Below are 23,354 nucleotides of genomic sequence, written 5' to 3' on the forward strand. Positions count from 1 at the left end.
TGTAAATGAAAGCAGAGTTTGTCATGCACTATGTGAATTTGGGCTGTGAAAGCTTTCCAGGAGAGGCCACCAGTGATTTTTCTCTCCTACTTTGCATTTCTGTAGTTGAAATGCAAAGAAATTAAAGTTCTTGTTTTAACTGCTTTGGTTACTTTAATTGTATACTTACTGTCAGAACATAAATAAGGTGCATTAAGGTGGAAGGTGATCCTGCTTGTTTTGCATCCTATAGGGCAAAGCAAAATTGGAGGTAACATTCAGAACCAAAGAGTGGAGAACATGTCAATCTATGTGGCACTTTGTTGTTCACATTTCCTGAAGATCTGACCTGCCATCTGAATTGGTGCAGCTATTGTAACACAACAGCCATTTCAAGAAGGGGTGTTTAAAGGCATCATGGTTGTTGCCCGACCATTAATAGTACACCTACACTGACATGAGTATTCTGTACCCGAGCTCTCAGATGACCAGCTGATGGCACAAATCAACAAGGCATCTTGGCTTGTTGAGGTACCAAGACTAGAGTTAGCCTGCATCTCACAGGGTTTGACTCCTGGTAGAATGACCCCGAGCTTTTTTTCTGTGATAAGGTAAATGCAGTTTAACAGGCAAATGCTCTGCCTGGGTGCAGACTGTCTTAAAGGACGTCATGCAGTGCCTCTGCAAAAGCACTTCAGAGCTGGAAAAGGAACTGAAGGATTTCACAGTGAATTGATTCTCTGAGCTTTTACCCTCAGTGAAGGGAGAGGAGGGAATGGTTGTGCTGCAGAAGGCTCCTAATAGTAGCTTATATCTACTGCTCAGAGAACATTAGAGTGGCTCAGCTGAGATATTTTAAACCAGTCTTTGAAGATGGTATTTTCCCCTATAGCGAGGTGTCCTTCCCTGTATGGTAGAAGGGAATGAGCATTGTAATGATGAAATAAAGGAAAGAAATGTGCTGTGAATACCCTCTGTTACTTGCTTTCTGCACCTTCTAGTTAAAATACAGGCCATGATTTCTAGATAGCTTCGTTTTTCTGTTTTTGATTTAGGATTTGCTCAACTTATGTTGCTCTCGGTCAGTTTGAACTGTGCAAAAAGTCTTGATCTTCCTCCCTCGTGCACTGTGGCCTCAAAGTGCACTGTATGCTTTTTAGTTGTGAAGCAAAGTTTATTTTGGAGTTTATCAGTGTACCATGTATCTCCTCTTTCAGGCTTGCCTCTTCCCAGGGGAAGCTGGAATAAGAACAGGCACTGAGAAAGGATAGGTGTCAGAAGTGGATAGCTGTGGGACTGCCAGCAAGGGACAGGACTGAAATTCGTGCCCCAGTTCTCCCCAGCAGTGTTTAATCTCTGTAACATTCATACAGGTAGCATGAAACCTCGTGAGAGCAATGCTGTGGAGGGCTCTTGCTGAGAGATGCATAGAGGCAGTGTACACCAGGGCTCTGAACTCTGCCGCTGCAATTGGAGCATTCCTTGGCTGCTGTGCTGGTGCGATAATTTTGCCTGAAGTGATTGGACCTCATGAAATAGTAGTTATTGTGTGGTGGTTTTACAAATAAGAAGTGGAGCTTTAAATGAATTATACCTGTCATCCTCTTTCCTGTAGAATTAAAGCATTCATCCCATTAGATCCTATTATAATGAAATAAACGCTTCGGCATACTATCCATTATTTTTTACCTTTATTTAGTGTAAGTGTATTATCAGTGATACACACCAGACTGACAGCAGGAAACCAATGTCCTCTATCGATTCACAGAGGAGACATATGTGCCTAAATACAGACCACATTGCCTTCACCACACTGCCACACTGGTGTGTGTCAGATCCATCCCGAGGCACTATAGGTACATGGTGGAGAGTATTTCAGTATTTCTTTGGTCTTTCTTCCTCTGAAGCTGCTACTAGTTCATATAGCAGCAGAGACTGTGTGGGGCCCTATTTACAATAAACTTAGAACCACTCCATTTGCCACAGAACAATAAAATAGCTACCAGCTGCTAACGACTTATCAACCTGGACCAGAAAGCAACCAGGGACCTGAAGGGTGAAAGGTTGTAAACTCCATTACAAATCATCGTTGTTGTATGTCTCCTGTCCTCACACTTTTTATTCATGTGAAGATATTGTAGTTTAAAAAATCAGTTCAGCTATATTGAAAATGAACTACCTATTTGTTAGTTGCTTTTTAAAAATAGAAACAGACTGAGTTTTCTTCAACATTCAGATTGAAATTTATTATTGAAATGGAACTATTGATTTAGAAAAAAAAAAAAGGCTTGGGGGGGGGACGTGATCTTGCAAAGTGTCAAGCATCATTATCTTCTATTGAAGTTGGGGTATCAGGGCACTCAGGGCTTCTCCTGGAGCCTGCCCTTCAAAGAAAAGTATGCTCACAATATACGCTTTGTCTTTCCTCTCTATTATGTAATTGAGCACGTTATGTCACTACACGCATTTACTGCCAAAAAAAAAAAAAAAAAAAAAAGTACAATTTTAGAAGGGCTTTTTTTTTTGTCCAAACCAGAGTTAGGTTAACCAGCATATTAGACCACATCGTTGCGAGCCTGTTAAAGAAAAGATCTGTTTGTAGTACTCTTAGTCCTGATGTCACAGGCACAGCAAGGACATCAGAAGGAGGAGTCAGATTACAGTAAGAATGGGCAGTGCAGCATGCAGCCGGAGTAAACGCTAAATCAGACAGGGATTGTATCAGGGATAAGTCTGCCTGCAAAGAGCTCATCCTGAGGCGGCACACTGCTCTCTCACGCTTCTCGTGCTGGGAAATTTCCACATAATGTAGGATGAAAAAGCTCTGTTTTACATGTCAGCCCTGTGCAGGAGCTAATGCTGAATACACAGCGGTGGGATCCTGACTGCATGATTAATGAGAAACATAATGTATTTTGGTAAGTGTTAACCGTGATGTAATTCTGCTTCTGCTCACATTATCAATAGGAGTGATTATTACAGATTTTGGATTCAAGAACATTTCGTGCTGGCACGCACCTAAAACTGACAACTGGGGAATCCTGTCGGCTGTGCAGTTTGAAAGGATTCCATTGTCTGGGAAATTTTCTGTTTGAGTGGGCTACTGCGTAGTTTTAGCGGTTTGAAAAACAAGCTAGATAAGATGAACTCATCCTAGGTTTGTTTTAAATGAACTTTTGTTTCATCTGCCAAGAGAGGATGAGAAATGCCTATGAGGCATGGGAAGTTTTAGACAAACTTAATGTAATGGACGAGCTGCTACTGCACTGTCTGTGCTGGGGAGGGACAGTGAACCTCAGTTTTTCATTCAGCTTTTAGTTTGAAGAATTTAAAGGTACAAAGGTGAAACAATATTTTATTTGCAGCGGTGCAATTGCTGAGTAGTCTGCACTGTGCAGATCACCGGTGTGGGGTTGGCTCTGAGCATGCCACAAAATACATATAATTTTAAGCCTTTAGGGGTCTTGGAGGTGTTAAATATCTGTGCAGAGTTTTGCTGCTTGATGAAAATCTTCCTTATGCTTACAGCTGAGCTGGCTACATACCCTAAAAACATGCTGGAGCGTAGAGCTATGTCTAAGCAATGTAGTGCTGCAGTACTGGGCTGGGATGTATGATTGCAATATAATGCTGCAAGTTAGTGCTGTAAAAGAGCATAAAAAAATAAAATAGAGAATTTGGTGATGTTATGGAAAAAATGCTATTCTTGACTACTTGAAATCTTATCTAGCCTCAGTGTTAATTTATAGCTGCATAATACTTAGGATGAACACAGAGCAGGGAGTTGTAGGATTTCTGGGACATTCAGCAGCTTTCTCAGTTTCATTAAATATTGAATCAGGAGTTCACTTCAAGCTTTAAGAGAAGAACTTTTGTAATATTCTCAGCCCTGTCACAAAAGTGCTATGTTTTTTGCCATGCTAAGCTTTATTTTCCTATTTTCATAAAATTAAATATATTGGGGGGGGTGATTTGTCTTTAGCGGTGAAACATATCAATTATGAAAGCGTATTGATTTTGATGTAAACGGTCCTAAAAAAAAATAAAAAGAATTGGCTGAGTTGTCAGAACTGTTCAGTGTCCATTTCAAAGATAAATTTACAATGTTTTAGCTTTACTACATTTTCCAGAGACTGAGAAAGGACAAGCATTAGGGTTTTAGGTTTGAGTAATTTAGTTTAAGTCTCTTCACCATTAAAAGTATCAGTTAGGTTAATTTGCTGTTCCTTTCTTTCGGGTTATTTTTCTACCTTTAACAGCATTGCAAGTGCAAGATGATGGTTTTTTGTTTGTTTTTTTCTTTTTAACAATCAGTTTTGCCTGTGTGACTAGGATAGTTTCCTGAAGTTATACAGTTAGAATATTAGGTGTATGTTAGTTGCATTGTACTTAATTTTATCTTTTTTTCCTGTCTATAATTTTCAGAAACATGTAATGGTGATCAAACTTATTCTAATGTTACTTTGAAAAAAAATTTGCTGTTTCACATGCTTGTTTGTTTTCTGGTGCAACACAAGTTTTTAAATGGAACAAACCTGATTGTGCTTTCTGCTTTGCAGGAAATTTCACTTCTGAGAGCAGAGCTGAAAGTTTGTACTAGGCAGGTTCTTCATCTGCCGTGTTCAGACTGAAGTTTTCTGTAATATTATGTTTTAAATGAGTGTTCTTATTTCTGCTTTTTTCATAAAAAAGGGCAAGCTGATGGGGGATAATGTTTACCTGTGGTTATTCTCTGTGTTTTCTTACTCTGTCTGTGAGAAGCCAGAACATCTGTAATCTCACCTGCCCCTTTTACTGCACAAAGCAGAATTGCACAGAGCCAGATGAAAGCTTGACTGCGTACATCGCTCACCTACTTTGACTTCAAATTGCTACCGTCATCACATAGACAATAATGGAATTTTATTTTTCTGAGGGGAAAAAAAATATATTTTCCTTTTCATATTAATAAAGATTTCTGTGGGGTATTTTTTTTTTTTATCTATGCATGCTACTGTTGGACCACATAAGTATAGGAAGGGGAAAAAAAGAAAATATTTCTGTATATTTGTATGCACTTTGCTTGCTTTCCTGGGCCTTGTTGTCTAATTGCTGCTGATGTAAGGTGGCACAGTGGAAATGCGTGTGTACAGCGTTAAGGTTGAAATAAATACTGAAAATAATTACCGTGGAAAGTAACACCTAACCATGCAAAAGTATCCTTCTTACAGAGCAATTGTTAATGGGTTAAGTGAGTTTCTTAACCATCAGAGAGAAAAGTTGGTAAATTCAGGAACTGGTCATCATGTTTCTCTCTTGAAAGACTGAGCCTCTGAGGAGATATTCTACCTTTCTATTACATTCTACTATGTATATTTTATTATTTCAGTTAAGCCTTCAAATAATTAAACCTGTTGTAACCCTTGTAATTGCATGAGCCTTTCTCTTACATTGCAACAGAATTTTAATGGAGTTGTTTCAAGAACTGCTAATTTTCACTCACCATGCTGTGCTTTTTAGTTTATTGTTTGGTCACCGTGGATACATTTGTTACTTATTGTATTGATTTTGCATTCATCATTTTGCGTTGAATAGAAATACAGAATTGTAATAATAATAGTAATAAAAATCCTAAAAAATGATGTAGTATGTTTATAGAGTAAGCCAAAAGCCAATGAAAATAATAGATTCCTGTTAAGTGTTATCACAGGGAGATGTTTTGTACTTAAGGACATACATACCTACCCCAAAGCAACTTTTGTCTGTTTTTATCACCAAGTTAATAATTTAGCATAGGATAAAAGTCAGCTGTGACCATTCTCAGCAGTTCCAAGAGGAGAAATGGTGGGTGGCTGTCAGTGCCACAGCGCCAATGTTGCATATCAATAAAGGGTGCAACAAACCTCCCCTAGTTCTGCTCAATGTGAGGGCTCTTCTGTGGCTAATGAGGTGCTGCATGCTGCATCTCTGGCTTAAAAGGTTGCACTGGCCACTGTTGCCTTGACTCAGCCACCTTGCCGTGACTGCGCCTTCCTTGGCCTGGCAGCGCCGGCTTGTCCCGTGAGCGCAGTGGCCCCTGTGGCCGCCCCTCGGGCTGGGTGGCCACTGTTCAGGTCAGGTGGAAAGTGCTGTTCACAAGGGGCAGGAGGAGAGCTTTCGTTGTGTATCATGCACTGTACATCACAGTTGTCGAACTGGAGGAAACACTGCAGTGATATTGCAGTTATGGAATGGTGAGCATGGGTCCTGCGGGCTCGGTAAACGCTGACTGGAATTAAGAGCAAAGAGAATCCTCCACCCCCACCACCCAAAAATCACTGCCCCACACGCCCCTATACTTCACCCTTGCTGAAGAAGCACAACCCAAAAAAGAACTAAAATTAAAATTTGTGAAGGAAAGGAAGGGGAAAAAAGGAAAACCTTGTACTTTTCCTTTTTTCTCTTTTTTTCCTTCCCCTAGCCTCCTCTGAAAACAGTACTGTTTTAAGCAACTTCTAAGTTTTTCTGTTCACATTATTAATATTAAAGGAAATTAATATATTGGGATGGAAATTAATATACTATGGGGTAAAACATTACATTAAGGGGAACAAACAAACAAGTTTTACCTGAAAATGCCATCACATTTCTGTTTGTATGGTGGCTGTTTTCATTTTCAATGGGTTTTTTTCAGCCAATATTGTAAAGTGTAGTAATTCATTTGCATACATGCTACTATTCTGAATATGACTTTTTATTTCTGGAACACTTTTTTGTAGAAGAGATTCATGCTGGATGAGTCACGGAATAAAAAATACCCCCCACGCCCCAAATCTCACCACATCTTTAAAGAAAACACACATTGTACAAACCAACCAACCAACTGCTGAAACAGGGGGGCTTTTTGTTTCAATGAAAATATTTAGTTGTTACTGGTTTGTTTTTAGAAGGTTGTATGTCCTTCTAGGTTAGGCACTGCAGAGGCCTTTAGTACCATTTTTTTTGTCTTCGTTTAAGGCAGGATGAATTGGTGTTGATAAGGCTGTGCTTTTAAAATGTTTTGAAAAGCACAGATACTGGATTACTAACTATGTTTTATCACCAGCCTTCTGCAATAAGAAATGTAGTTAATATATAATGGATGCTGTGTGTGACAGAAGAATTTAGCTGAGCAAGCCAATGTATAGGATCTTGAAAACTGCAGGAGTCTGATGTTTATATTTGGAACATTACAGCCTTCAGGGCAGTGAAGTTCATATCTTGAAGCACTGAATAATCATTAATGCATGTATACATAATAACAGCTAAAATAAACCAAAACCTGTTTAAACTTATAGAAACTACTCTGTGCTAGATGGCACCCTTTTAGTTTCTGTTACAGAAACTCTTCATTTAAAATGCCTCTAAATGTATCCAGTATGTTGCCATAAATAAAAGGTGCTTTTACCATTTCACAGACCAAAAAAAGTCATTCCAACCGTTACCTTTCTTGTGGGTGGCAGAATTGCTCCAAAACCAAAATCAGAATCAATGGCTTCCTGCTTCATTAGAGAAGATTAGATCACAGTTGCTTCAGCTGAAGGTCCTTTAACAGAAAGTGTGTGTGTGCTCATGTGCTCACGTGAATCTGTGTCTGTACATATTTTAACTGGGATGACTGTTGAATCTAATCCTGCATGCCTTCCTAACAAACATCTTTCTTCTGTTAAGAAATTAAATATAAGAAGAAACCAGATTTTTAAAATTTTCATCGTGATGCCATGCTTCTGTCCATTTTAATTTTTCTTTCCTAAAAGGCTAGTCATATAAATTATTTTTATAAAATATTTTAAAATAATGAGAGCCTTTGACTGTAGAAATATAACAAAGTCATATGGCTTCTACCTCTCTATGCCTGTGTGCAAATATCCTTCCATGTTATTTTGATTTTATTTCATAAGCTAATGGCATTTCTATAAATTCTTGCAATTACAAAAATGTTAATCAGGATACAGGAATCCTTTTAAAGATTTTGCCTTTCATGGTACTAAAGAAGATGGTGGTACTTGAAAAAGAAGAAATATATTTGGACTGGAAAAAGGAAATATTTCAATTTGCTATTAGATCATGAAAAGTTCTTGAAATACAGTAGAGGTCATAAGGGCTTCAGTTTTTAAAAAGCGAATATTACATGTAATATACTGCAAAGATTAGTTTTGCAGCTGAAATTGCATAGATGATTGGTAACATTCAGAGAAAATGCAGCTAAAGAGGTTGGCTAGAAATACCAAAGCCTGAAGTGTCACAGATTGCACTCGAATTGAATTGCTGGGGATGAAAATGCTCTATTGTAGGCCTAAGTCATTATATGGCAAAGCCACATTCTGTAGGTCAGCCCGTATGCTCAGTTATTTTAGCAACACATTTTTGTGAAATCTACTTAGGGGTGAAAAATCTAATACATGAAGCTGCATTATTGGCATGCTCATATATTTAGTTCTCCTTGCCCATTTTGTTGACCACTTTTTTCAGTTCATCAGTTTGATGCTCATGAACATGTTCCTCTTATAAATTTTTTTCTTTATGCATAAGCACAATAAAGAGCTACTGCAATCTTAAGCATAGTACGACTGCTTAAAGTAGTTGGCAAGGGTCTGAATCAAATATGAAATAAGAAAATGCAACTGTAATTTCAAATTAGAATTATAAGAACGGCTCATGTTAAAGTTCAATGATTATACACCCTTGCCTCTTGTTAACATCTATGATAATACAGTTCTGTTCTCTTTTGATGTTTAAAATTATATCCATTTAAATATTTTTAGGTTTGAAAAAATGGTAAGACATCTTGAGTCCTTATCCTTAAACAAAAACACTTGTTCTTTCTCCTTATTTTTTTCTCCTTTTTTATTTATTTCCAACCCTCTCTCCCCCACACATTTCTGCTTTGGCAAGGGTTACATCTGTTTTAAAAAGGTGAGATTAAATCAATCTATTTCTCTTTTTAATAGCTCTGCTAGCTGGCTGAACCACTTGTTTGGAAATCATGAGAAATTCTTTCATCACTATGGGATCAGGTTCTGGCTCTATTACCAAGCCAACTAATTTACTCTGTTTTATAGTCCCTGCAGATATCAAAATTTAAAACCATAATGTACCACTTGCTTTTCAAGTAAAGCTTGAAAAGCTCCTGGGGTTTGGTAATGTATAGTATCTTCATCTCTGAAGCAGTTACAGGAGATACAAAGATGAGATTGACCAGGAGTATCTGCTAACTCTGGGTATGGCTGTTTGAAATTTTAGCATATGCTTAGGATCTCAGAGGCTCATATTGGTAATTTTTATTCTATGTGGTGTTTATGTATTCTGTTTATTACAATGCAAACCAGCAGCCTCTTGTCCAATTCTCTCCATCAGAAAACAAGATAGAAACTAAAAAGTGGATTTATGTTAGAAAACCCCCTCTGAACGTTAAAACTGATTTCTTAAGAACAAAGGAAAAAAACTAGGCTTAATTTACTCTTTGATTTTTACTTCATAGTGGCTGTCTTATGTATTTACTTTTATGCTATAATTGAAAAAGCCGATGGACAATTCATTCAAATGAAAGCCATGAAAATTTCCTCAGCTTCTTTTGTTCTTGTTGACCTTGTTTACTCAGTTTGTTTATTATGGAATGCAGTAAGTTACGAAGATAGAGGGAGATAATTGCTGTGTTTCCCAATAGGGTTACCCATCATTGCAGTGGGGATCAATATTAAATGAAAAAAAAGTGAAAAAAAACCCAGTCAAAAAACACAGAAGCTTGACAAGATCTGTGATTCTGAATGCAAAAGGAAGGAACAGGTAGAGGGGAAGCCAGTCTTGGCACTGCCAGGAATATTAGAGCTCTTCTTGCTAAGCCAAGTAATTTTTCAGTAGTGACCTGAGGGTCCACTGTCTTTATAGTGCAATGTTTAGCAAATTAGTTTTTGTCTGCTGGTATTTACCTGTGATAGCAGATCCACTCACCTCCTGTCAAAACCAGCAATGTAACAGGTGCATGCAGTTTGCCAGATATGTGACTATTATGCAGCAAGCACACTATTGCTCTGTATTATTACTGGTAAGTTGTGCTGCTGTGAGTAGCAAATTTTTCAACAGTGGTAGTTTCATGGCTCATCTGCTTTTAGATGGCACAGAAAAAAGCAATAACTTTCACTTTAACTACGTAAAACTTTACATAGTCTCCTATTTATCTTTGCAATTCCTGTGTTTGTATAGGACAAATTCTAACAAGTGTATGCATATGTAATGGCATCTTTAGATCCTTTAACTTTTTGTCTCCTTCTGACTGAGGGCACGACGGCCACATGAATATTGATACTGTAAAGCCAAAACAGTGTATTGTTTCTAGTATCCTTACGTACTTTTAGCACTCAAGACACGATGTAACCATTTACAAACATTTGTCTCGCCAGTCCTGACCACAGTCTGTCTACTTTGTAAAATTGGTTGTTTAGTCCTCTTCTCCACAGGCAGTGCTAGGGCAGTTGCACTAGCCTCCTAGTAACAAATTTACATTCTGTTCACTTAAATCTTAGTAGCCCTGAGTAGCTGGAAATTGCATTGGTCAACATGGTATGATTTTTCCCTCACCACTCTTTCTTTATTAAGGAAGGTTCTGAAATAACTCTTTTTCTTTTCAATTGGGTTGAGGTAAAAATTTTCATCACATTTATAAATTCCCAGTGGTTTTCACTTTTACTTTCTTTCTTCATTATTTCCCCAATCCTTTGCTGTATTTTACAGAATGTAAAAGATATCTTCTTATATAGGTATAGCTGACAAACCTACTCAGTGCTAATTAGCAGCCCACCATTTGGGTTCCTATGGACATCTGGAATCTTTTTGGACATGCCTATAGAAAGTACAGAGCCTTGCATAAATGCCTATCTGTGGTCAGATCCATGTATATGAGGCGAGTATCCTTCATATTAGCATTTAGCTCTACACACTCTTAACAACACATGCAATAGGTTACCTTCCCAAAACATGCAGGTTTTCAAGGTTGAAAGAGTCAGTGGCCTTAAAGAGGGGCATTACTACACATATGCCCACATAGATATGCTCCTTCGCATGAATGAACTTAATAAATACAATTAATCAAACACTGAAAGGCTAAAAACACATTAAAAAAATAAAAGCAGCACTGGAAATCTCTCTAGCAATGTAGATACAATCAAAATGTGATTGTGGAAAGCCTTAGAGTGCATGAAATTTATATAAACTCTGCTGGCAGAGAAAGGCAGGCAGGCAGCAAGTGAAGTGCGGTGGAATGCTGGTGCTGCAGCAAAATGGTACTGACAGCACCACCCTTCACAAGCACCCCAAGGTGACTGAACAAAACTGCTCTGTTTTGCCATAGTGACTAACTTGAAGCAGAATTATTATCACATGCTATCATCAACACGCAGGGAAAAAAAATTACTTAAATAGTCTGGAATTAACATTGTGAATACCATGAATGATGGTGCTATATGTCGCTCTGGACACCCAGACAACTCTACTGATATTAGGAAGAAAACATATATGTGTAGAACATTAAGCTACTTTTACTGCTCATTATTCCATGCCCTGATTTGTTTTTTTTTTTTTTTTTAGAAAAAGCTAAATATATCAAAAAGATTCAATGTAGTGATGAAAACCAAAACAGAACTGTCTCAGGTAGGCAGTCTTAGGCACTTGTCATTGAAAAATTAAGAAGCCTTTAGCCTAATAAACCTTAGCCTAACTTCTAAAATATCCCTCAGGTTTTTTTCTAACAATGTTTATTTGATTTCTATAAGTTTTCTGTGCATTTCCAATAGGCAGATTTCTTCACAGGAATATTCACAAAGATAACATTTGCACAATACTTTACTGTAATTTATTAAGGCAGTTTTTATGTTAAAAACTGTACTAGCACATTTTCAGAAATACAAAACTCACTTTAGATTCATCTGGAAACAGAAATATTGCCATCTGACCTTAATATATAATCAAATGAATTATGAATATTTTGTATCAAATATCTGTTTGAGAGACTCCAGCTGAGCTAATATCTTCCAAATCACAAATATAAGAAGAAATAATGGTAATTCTAAATTATTAGACCTTTCTAGAAGCTCACAGCAACAGATGGCTAATGCTGTTAGAGAATATTTAAAATAATAAATAAGTTAATCTTTCAAGAAATCTTTGCAAGGTGCCTGTGATGTGCAGATTTCCAGTTTTACAGGTTTGTCTATCTACGTAGCCAACTTCAGTTCTACTAAATAATGTAGAGAGCTGATTTTGGTAGTATATTAGTTGAAGTAATATTGATGGTTTGCCTGAAAGAAGTTGGGCAGCTTTTGAAATCTGTTGATATACTGGATGTATGGCAACTGCTAACAGGTACAAAAAAAAAGCTCTTGTTAGTTCAAGAATCTTTCATCCAAAATTGAGCTTTCCTCACTGATACTGTTTCTACTGAGTCAGATCTGTTCTTCAGAGGGAAGGAGAAAGTTTTCAGAAAGTAATTATTATTTGTAATGAGCTGTGGAAAGTGTTGGACTGTGCTAATAGATTTGCTTGAACTCAATTTCATTTACTGGACCTAACATACTGAGAAACTTCCATATCCCCCAGTAAAGTAGGTGTTTCATCTGTGCTGGAAATATTAAACTAGACCTATTCTAATTAAGGTAACTGTCAAATAATTTGTAACAGTTATGTTTAATATCTCCAATAATTTCAAATGTGAATTAAATGCTCTTTAAAATCTTAAATTGATTATCAACAGTGCAGTCAAACTTTGGCAGTCAGTTGGACAGCAGGTCTGGGGGTGGAGGGCACTGATATGCCCAGCAGCATGGTCACCATGCTTGGAAGTATGGATGAAAGCATTTATCCATTTGGGTTGCAGATCCTGTTCAGCAGTTGTTCTGTGTATCTTTGAGAGAAGGGGCACTGAATGTGATGGAAATATGAGCTTGGGCAGTTGGATAATTTGAATAATTGGAATTGCATTGGCCTTGTGTGAAGAGTCCCACTTATGGGAAGATGCACCTGCAGGAGGGAACGCAGTGCTGCAGGTCTTGCCATGCCAGAGGAGCTCTGCACACCAGCCAGGAAAGAATCCATCAGTTCCCTTGTCACCTGAGCTTTGATGGTTTCTATAGGACAGCTCAGGAATCAATAGGCAATGAAAGTTACCCTCTTTTTTTTGTTGTTGTTTTTCAGGAACTGGTTTAAAACCATGAACTTTTCTATAAACTGGCAAACAGCTCCACTGCAAATATAGTCATTACTGCTCTTATTAATTTCCATTACCAAATTGTCTATGCCGAATAATATGAGAGTCTTAAGTCAACTGAACTTTTTTGTTCCATGCCCTCCAGAGCCCATAGCAATTCTCATTCCTTTTTAAAAATACAAAACCAAACTACCCCCTCTAAGCAGCAACAACAACAACAATCAACTAAAAAAACCACAACCAAAAAACCTTAAAGCTGCCATGACTGTCCTTGTAAGGTTTACATTAGCAAGAAATTCATCTGTGCATATAGGATGGTGGCTTGCAAGCTTTTGTGGTTATGTACAAGTTATGTAGAGTATCTCTTAATTCACAGTAGTCCTATTTAAGTTCTATTTAGTTTCCAGAGGGGAACCTCTCCAATGACTTGTTGGACTGGGAGGACTTTTTTGTCTCATTAAGGCACATTTTTGGCAATATCATTAAAAAGATCAGGACAATTCAATGAATAGTTTAGTAGTTTATGGTGATTCTCCTTCAGTTAACAGACTCTACACTAGTTAAGCAGAAGAACAGCAGTAAGGAAACTCTGAGGTTCCTTCTCTACCTCCCCACCTCTGCCCCACTCCATCCTCCCCCACTAGCAGAGGAGGCTTAACATTTTTATTAGAGCATCATCTTATGCAGCTCTGTTAAAGTTTGTGACCACAAATCATACCAAGCTATCGTTTCTGTGGGTTTGTAGCTCAGCCAGAAAAAGCTGCATGTGGGAGAAGCTCATTTCTAGTCTGCAAGATCTTAACATTTGCAGTTGTGTGTCTGGAGCTACTGAATGGACATGTATTAAAATTGTATATGGATAATAGTTTCTAGTGACAAGGAAACTGTAATTTGTAATTAGAATGTCAGTTTGGCTTTTGAATGTGTCATTTTGGAAAGGCCAAAAAGCATTATATTGTAATAATAAATAGCAAATTTGAAATTTACAGTGAATTTTAGGGGGAAAGAGACAAAATGTTATACTAAATCATGTCTGATAAGAGGCCATTGCCCATGCTGTTAGAGCAAGAGCAATAATTTAAAAAATATTCTCAAACATAGATTTCCATGAAAAAAAAGATTAAAGAGTTTCTACTCCTCTTGGGTGCGTATGCACATCTACTGCTTTACATGTTTTTTTTTCAGTGTGTGGTAGCCCTCCAAGAAGGAGCTTATGCCACCTTTTCCTAGCTTTCAAAGAGCAGGAAGAATCCTGAAATCATGGGAGGTGACAAACCTAACACAAGGGGCTTTCTAGTCATAATCTTTTTTGTTTGTTTGCTTGTTTTTATTTTATTGGATTTTGTTTGTTTTTTGCTTGGGTTTTGTTGTCCATTTGTTTGTTTTTAATTGGGCTAAAACCAACTTACATCTTCAGAAGAAGTTGTAGGGAAACACTGAAGGGTCTTATTGATTCAAGAATATTCTGATGGGAGCCAAATTCTCAGCTTATACTTGCAAGAGCAAGTGGTCTATTCACTTCAAGTTATCTGACACTGAATTGTATTTTCTCAGTCTCATTTTGCTGTTCTTGGGTTTCCGTCAGTCTTGATAGTCTGAGTTTACCAATTCAGTAACATGGCCATGGCCATGTTTGGTCTTGGCAAAGCTCTACAAAAATATGTCAGACAATAGGGCTACCTAAATGTGAACTCTTCATTGCTTTCTTTTGTGTTCCTGCTGCAATGTTCTTTTACATGCAACTTTAAGAACTTTGTAAGAGTTAATACACTGGAGGATTAACCTTGGACATAGAGATTCATTTTACTGTTAGTACTTTTGGAACTGCAAATAGTCATGTAGCTGAACACCTGAGTCATTTGATGCTTTCTGTGAACTTAAATGGTCAGTTAAGCGAGAAATAGAATGTAATTTTTTTTCACATGTGGTAGCAACAGAATCTACATAGCAACATGAAACAGCTGTGTACTTCTCAATGTATCTTAAGTATAATTTAGCTGTCTAAAGAGTGTAACAAAGAAATCCTATCACTCCCCATTTAAATTTTATCTATATTTAGACAAGATTACCACATATTCTCCCCAAGTCCAAGTGAAACAGAATAGCCAGAAATACAGGTTTGCAGAGTCTTTTCTCAGATGATAAATCAAATCTTCCTGCAACACATAAGCAAAGGCAACAGATCTGTGAAGCTACAGATATCTTGTGTACGACTTAGAGGAGCAGAAACTGTAAGGTCCCAGACTAATGCCGATACATAGACACAAGGACTGTGCTGGCATCAGGGGACTGAGGCTAAAGAAGGATGTGCATATCTTAAATTTTGTCATGGTTTGGCTCACATTGCTGAAATTTTCTCAGCGTTTCAGATTAACACACCCAAAACACTCTGCTGTGAATCAGGTGATCTATGCTTAGTTGCAGCTCTAGATCTGTAAAATTGGCTTGAGGTTAAGCTTTGGAATGCAACCCTTTTACAGGCAAGCTGTGTTTGGTTTCAGGTTTCTTAGAAGCTTGCATGCAAAATTGCCTCATTACTTGAATTGATACGTCTAATTAAACAGATTCAGTGCACTGCAATAGTTGTCCTTTAGTATTACAGCTCAAACTAATACCCAGTGTAACTCACCTTAAGCTACTGGAATTATATGGGGAGATAGGCCTCTTTTCTCAGCACACCGTCTTTTTTCAATAAGATTATGAGAGTTTTTTAATGCAATTTCTAGATGCAAGAAGTATGTTCTTGTTGCTGGAATCATCCTAATTTTTTTAATGATATGGTATCAGAGAGAAAAGATGGAACTCTTTGTCCATCTTTGACAATATGCTTAGAGTATCTTCATTTTCATCTGATGTTTATAGTTTCATCATGCATTTCTCATGTGATGTATCTTGGTATTTTGTGGGTTTGTTTTGTTTTTAAAGAAAGCAGTACCAAATCCTGGATTATGCAAATGATTTCTCCTGTATATGCTGATGTGGGTAAAGTATTTGGAGTTTTGATTCATCCTTCAAATTGAGCACCCTTGGTAAATTTTTTATTCCTTTTGAATAGAATAGCAATTCTTTTTGTTTAAAAACCATTGTTATGGAACATTTAGAAAGTTTAATCAGATAGAATTATGTAAGTAAGAGATGGACCCCAATTCTGCATATATAAATTAAAAAAATTGACTTTTCCTTGTATTGTTTCACTGATGTGAGGAATTGGAATAGATAAATATGTGCAAAAGTATTTGTAGGACTCAGGTTTGTCTGTGGTTTAGCAAATCCTTGCATTTCTATAGCAATATGACAATTGGTTGGCTCACTTCACTGGTTTAATATAGTTTCATTTGCTTGGAAATGTATTGTAAGATTACCTTTTATGGAAAGCAAAGATGATTACAGTATGTGAGGTTTCCTTCACTCCTTAGCAGTAGAGTGGGAGGATGGGAGGAGGGATTCAACTTGTCAACACATAGTTCCATAGAAGGCTCTCTACACTTGCATTGTCCTCCTAGCTTGTCAGATTTTGTAAGGTTCTTCTGATCAGATTAATATACCATAATTAATTAAAATTCAAAGTGTTAGGTTTTGTAGAGGGAGTGATTTACTCATCTCGAGTAATAAAAACATACTGAGAAATTACTTGAAGCACTTGGTGTGCAATTCAATTAGATAAATGTCTGTTGCCTAAATTGAGGGGATTACTTTTCTATTTTAGTGTGAAAAAGTAATAAAAATATTAGGAACATATAAAATAATGTGATGCTAAAAAGTCAAATGATGATTAGGTCTTCACTCTGAATAGTTCAAGCAAGGAAATACGACTTAACATGGGTCAGAACAGACATATAGATGTAGCATACTCAATAACATCTGGAATTTTAGTAGATAGACTTAGCATTATGAAGATACATGATCCTGATCCTTCTGATCTACATGGATTATCAGAAAAGTCTGCACAGGAATTTTTCTCTTCTTGGTCCTCTATTCTATTGTGTCATGGTTACAAGGCCCGGTAGAAATGCCTTTCAAAACCCACATTTCCTTTAGTATCTCTCAAATAACTGTGTAATGCAACAGAATCAAAGTTAGTTCTTCCATTTTATTTTGCCTTTCTATCAGAGAAAGCCTTAAAAATAAAATAAAATATGTCAACTGAGGCTTTTTTTTTTCATGTAGAGTGAGTTTTAGTGTATTGTGCCCAAGGCTTGATTTTTTTGAGCACCTTAGGAAGGAGGTAGATGAAAATTAGTCTTTGAATAGAATGAATTGAAATTTTTGAGGTATGTTGTTTTTACACTAGACCTGTTTCTAGATTTACATTTATTTCAAGAAATGCTGAATATTAATATTAATGCTGAACATTAATAATTGTGAAGGCAAAATCAGTGAATGTCTAACCTGAGTTTGTGATACACACAAAGTGAAATATTAATAGCTGTGTAGGGTTATAAGTAAATATTTTGAGCAGGGTGAGATTGTATGAGATGAATGGAGCTACCTAAAGAGTTATTTAAATGTTTCATATCACTTTCCTAGGTGTGATTCTTGGGACAGGGACTGTAAAATTTTAAGATACCTTGATAGAGGACCAGAACGTAGCTAGGCTGACTGATGAGCAGGCCAGGAAAGGTACTATTACTTGGGTTTTTATCATATTTCTTTTTCTTTAGAGATGGTTTCAGGCTGTTCCTGACCTCTGTAAAATTGCAGATGAATAGTATTTGTCCCTTAAAGCATGACTTGCTATCCCTAGCCAGCAGTGAAATCTGCACATTAGTATGCGGACCATTCCTTGCCACCTTCTATACTCCTGCAGGAGGTGGTTTTCACTGGGAAGTTTTTGTTAGTTTGTGTTTTGTTTTGTTTTGTTTTGTTTTAGAAATTTGCCCATATCAAGTGGTAACCAAGATACAGAGGACACCAGCCTGAACTTTCTGTTTACAACTACAAGCTCTATGGTCGACACGGGAAATCTTGTAGCAAAATCTGTGTCAGAACATATAACAACTTCTTTGCTTTTTGCATGAGCAAAAAGCTTTGAGTAGAGTGAATAATAATGTGGATTTATCATGAAATAATTTTATGTCACATGGAAGTAAGAAGGAACACCTGGATAGGATACTCAAAAGCTGAAAATCATAACTAATTTCATACAGCTTAATGAAATATGAACATATTATTGGGTTAAGTTTACATTTTTTAGCCAATAGTTTATGCTGCTTTGCAATAAACTCTTATATGTACTTGTGTAAATGTAATGGGATTGTAATCAATAGAATTATCCACGAACAAGCACAGTTTATATTAGCCAGGGGCAGGGATTCCCATTCATTAAATCTGTGGAGGACAAGCCTTTATCTATTTCCGTAGATGCAGCCTGAAGCATCCAACATGTCATGGATTAGATAAATTGGGCTTGACGTGCCTGTGTTTCTGGAAAATAGGACAAAAATTTCTTTTGTCCTTTGTGTCTTGTCTGCAAAAGGAGTAGTGTTTTTCACCTACAGAGAGAAACAGGAGAAAATTTCACTTCCTTGAAAAACTTTTTTAAAATTATAGGCGTGTTCTACATAGAGATTTAAAAAATGGAACTGCCAGCATTTTCACAAGTATCAAGAGGACAGTCAACCTACTAACTGCCATGTATTCCAGCTCTCAGAGCATTTACCTAAATCAGCTCCATCAGGTGTAAGCTTGCCAAAATTGAAGTTTCCATAGCCTTTTTTTATAAATAGCCATTTTGTTAGAACTTCTCCACAGTGAAAGAATGTATTCACTTCCCCAGAAAAACACTAGCCCTGAGGTCAAGGGATTTTTGTAGCGTCTGGAAACCCAAGCTAAATTCCTTCGTGAAGTGAATACATATTTACAAAAATCTAAACTGCTTCAAAATGGGATTATTGTGCAAGTGTCCCCAGTCAGTCAACAACCAAACTACTGGAACATTTCCCTGAGGCATTGAGGACTTACAAAGCAGGCTTCAGTACCGACCTTTGATTAAAATACAAACTTTTAAAAAGATTTTTTTACACATATATAGGTGAGATCCACATGTAGATCTGCAGAGAAGATAAATTGTGACAAAACTTTGCTACACAGAAACCCCCTTAAATTTTTACTGTGTTTTCTCTCCTTCTCCACAAGCAATTGCATCTTAGCAAAGCATCAGCCAAAATTGCATAGAAAAATAGTTATGATTAGTTATTCCTAACTTTGTGATTGCAGTGGCATGTGCAACCCCAAAGCCTGATTCAAAGGAGACAGGATTATTATTTCTTACTAGCATAAAATATGACTTCAAACTGGTCCTTTATGACAGAGAACAAAGAAACAGTTTTATATAAGTGAATTCAATATAGTCTCTTTTGTCATGTTTTCTGTGTTGCAGAAGGGTCATGGCTGGGATCTGGTTGTGAGAATGAAGGTAGCCTGTTTGTGCAGTGGAGCATGTAGATGTTCAGGGAGCCAGTTGAACTCTATTATTTCATGCCTTTGGAATTTGTACTTTTTTTTTTCTTTTTATCCGCTTAAAATATTAATAAATTTGATTTCTTTTGGAGTCTCACCAAGAACCAGATACTGATGTCTCTGAACTCTGATGCTTCAGTGTGCCACCATAGACACTGGGAGGAGCTCATTGTGCTATACAAATTTGCAGGACCACAGTCTTCCTTACTCTGATTTGTAGGGAGTTCAACTCCACAACATTAGTATATGTAGGGCAATGGTCTTACAAAACACTGTATCAAATATATTCATGTGATCTTTGTCATAGATAGAAAAAGCAATATTTACTTCACTAGTACTAATGAAATGTTCTTATGTACCTTTATAATTAATATTGCATAATGTTGTGGTTTGGGATTTTTGGTTTGTTTGTTTTTGTTGTTGTTTGTTTGTTTGCTTGCTTTTGGCTTACACTTCTTGCATATAGAGACTTGCTGGTTTATGGAGTAGCTATTTTCTTGTTTGCAACTGTGCATATGGAAGCACAATCCCACAGCATTTTGATGGAAATAAAAACATTTATTCATTAGGTGTGAATTATTACCTAGAAACTTTTTTCCAGCATATCATGTGACACATATTTATCTCTGCTTAAAAAGAAAAAAAAAAATTGAATTGCATGAGAGCAGCATGTGATTGCACTAAATAATGTTTGGCAAAGATGTATTTTGTAGATACAATAGAATTATACAACTATTACTATTTAAGAATGTTATAACAAGTCCTATTTAAATGTTATTAAAGCTAAATTTGTGACTCGATATAGAATTTCTGTAGGACAACAGTTTAATTGATTCTGGCCAACGTTCAAATTTCTCCCACTTATTTCCATTCTTTCTTTGCCTGCTGTCTTCTTACTTTCCCTTCTTTCTCCTCCCCTTTTCCTTCTCCTAGATTTGATGTAAACTCTTTGCCCTTAGCATCATCTTCAGGGTTTTATGCTCTATCAGCACCGGCTCTCCTTTCATTGTTGATCCCTTGCTGAACTCAAAACTCTGTACTACAGTCCAGAACTACTAAATATTTGCATCCCTAGTTTTTGTCAGACAGATGAAGAATGGCCAAACAGTTGATCAGTACAGCAAAAAGGTTCTAAGCAAGTCAGTGAGGGTCTTCAAATTCCTGATGAATTCCTCACCTCTTCATGCTGGAAGCCTGTTATTTTGTTAGTGTGCATGCTTTTGTCTGCAGCAATAGCTGTAATTAATCTGAAATTTTCAGCAGTGGGGCAAGAAAACAACATCTGATTTCACATCTCCACTAAGACAGTGATGTAAGCTGATCGCTGCTTAATGCTGAAGGGAGTGACTCTAATCTAATCATCAAGTACTCAGGTAGTACTTAACAGAAGATAGGGAGATTTTTCTGTCTGCAGACTATAAATAGTGCTCTTTTTTACTTATGTTTTTTTAATTGCCTGCTGATGCAAATCCAGACTTATAGTCATTTCTGTACACAGTGCATGTGTGCTTTGAGATGGCATAAAATTCTGTTCTAGTAAGGTTCAAACTTAACAGTTAACTAAACATTTTATATCTCTCTTTCACTGTCTCTGTGGGGACAGCAGACTGCCAAACACTGTCTATTTTTTCTTTGCTTCTCAATACAAAGCATGGGTTGCCTGCTAGGATAACTTCAGGTTTGCACAAACTTCTTTTTCCAGAAAGTCTTGGTCACAAAGCCTCAGGCTCTTGCTTTTTGCACAAACAGCTCTGCCTCCTGAGGACTGAGCTGGTTTCATTTCATTAAAGTACAGTAGAAGTTTTATGAAAAGTAATAGGTTAGGGTTTAGAGACAATTGGGCCACATGATCAAATAGACTTTTTTTCTGGTTTTACCTCCTGAGAAAGAATGATTTCTGTTTTGGTTTAGTTTTCTTTAAGAACTTCAGATATTTCATTTGGATTGGGAATTAAGATTTTTCATTGGTGGGAAAAGTTCCTGAGTCAAATAACTTGATGTGTTTTTAATTTAGGAATGCATACAGGAAAAGTGATGATATGATGTATAATTTATCTTAACAAGTATCGTTCAAGCCACCATGAACTGAAAAGTGCTTTATGTCCAGGGCATTTTGTGAATCAAAATTTTTGAGACTGTGATAGTTTCTGATGTATTGTGCAAACATTTATGTCTTTACACACAGGAAAGAAAAATGAAAAATATGGTTTTATTTGAATAATATGCATTTTGTCATATTATTAGTCTGGCCCATGTATGCATTTCTGTGTGGTTTATTCAGAAGGGGATCATGGTCCAGACTATGCAATGCTGGCATAGATTGACAGGTATTTTCATGTCCATCCTTGTGTGCTGCCTGTAAGTCCAACAGCCAGGTGTAGCTACAAAACCACAGACTCCCAATGCACCTCTCTCCTTCCTTCCTTCCCTTGCACTGTCTCTGTAGAGCTAATTTTGACCAGGGCAGACCTTGCTCCTTTCGCTTGGATTCTGCCGTCCTTGTCCTAACGCAATCACTTTCCAAAGTTATTCTACCTGTTATTCAGTAAAGCAACAGAGATTTGGCAGCTACCAGAGAAGAGAAATGATACTCTGGAAACGTGCAATAACTGTTGGCATTAAGTTCCACTTACTCTTGCACTATACAGTTACAAATGTGTAAAAACACACTTTCCAGTGAATTATTAATGCTAAATGGCATTATTAGTGCTAAAGAAGATGCATTGTTGCACAGCACTATCTTTATAGAGTTTACTAGTGGAGTGTGTCCATTTCATGATATTAGTTATATATTTGTCTCAGTTGTATGCTTGTTTCATTTAAAGTGAAGACATGAGAAGTTAATTGTTATTTCTTTCCCAGGCATGCTTTTGAAAAATGGCACTTTTAAAACTGCTAATATATCCATCATAAAACCTAAAAATTCTTTGCAAATCTGTTTGCAATACAATGTTCTTCTGATTAATAACCCTTGGAAATCTGTGTTCATTATACCATAAACATGACCTTTATAAAAACATCAGAAAAATCCGACTATGGAATATACCAGGTCAAAGACTTTTTAAATGTCAAAAAGTGTAAAGCTTTAAAATTTATGTGATTTTTATAATACTTGGCTGAGGCTTGTATTTTTGCTTAATTTATTTGTTTATGGTGGAGTTTTTAAGTCTTTGTGGTCAGAATCTGCTGAGAGACTGTAACCTTGGGAGAGAACACTGGGATAAGTCTTAATGCCCTTCAGCAGCTTCCTCCCAGTCATTCAATGTTTAGATCCATTTGGTTTGTAGAAACATTTTTGCTGGACCTGATCTGATAAGATCTAATATGTCTCCAGTAGAGGCTACAACCCACCCAACCTCCCTGCCCAAGCAGGGTCATCCTAGAGCACCTCACACAGGATTGCGTCCAGATGGTTCTTAAATGTGAGAGAGACTCCCCAACCTCTCTGAATCTGTTCCAGTGCTCGATCACCTGCACAGTGAAGAAGTTCTTCCTCATATTCAGGTGGCACTTCCTGTGCATCAGTTTCTACCCGTTACCTCTTGTCCTATTTCTTGGCACCACCGAGCACAAGAGGCTCCATCCTCTTGACACCATCCCTTCAGACACTTGTATGCATTGATGAGGTCCCCTTTCAGCTGTCTCTTGTTTTCTGGCCTGGCATTACTGCATGGTGGTAGGAATTTTTCTATCCATTTCTAGCTCACTCTAGGCAAGGCAG

At 37.0% G+C, this 23,354-nt stretch overlaps 1 protein-coding gene across 3 annotated transcripts in view; it reads left to right on the forward strand.

The window, feature by feature from the left end:
- The window catches only part of ZNF385D (zinc finger protein 385D), a 411,627-nt gene that overhangs the window by 246,169 nt on the left and 142,104 nt on the right, over positions 1-23,354 (forward strand). The window contains exon 1 of one of the 3 annotated variants that reach the window (XM_032691559.1): positions 2,557-2,897. The exons of the other annotated variants lie outside the window; for them this stretch is intronic. Coding sequence (XP_032547450.1) covers positions 2,876-2,897 — 22 coding nt within the window. The 5' untranslated portion in view covers positions 2,557-2,875. Of the gene's footprint in view, positions 1-2,556; positions 2,898-23,354 lie in introns of those variants that run through there. 3 annotated transcript variants of the gene reach the window in all.

The sequence above is a fragment of the Chiroxiphia lanceolata genome, chromosome 1 (assembly GCF_009829145.1).
Source record: "Chiroxiphia lanceolata isolate bChiLan1 chromosome 1, bChiLan1.pri, whole genome shotgun sequence".
In the NCBI taxonomy this organism is placed as follows: domain Eukaryota; kingdom Metazoa; phylum Chordata; class Aves; order Passeriformes; family Pipridae; genus Chiroxiphia; species Chiroxiphia lanceolata.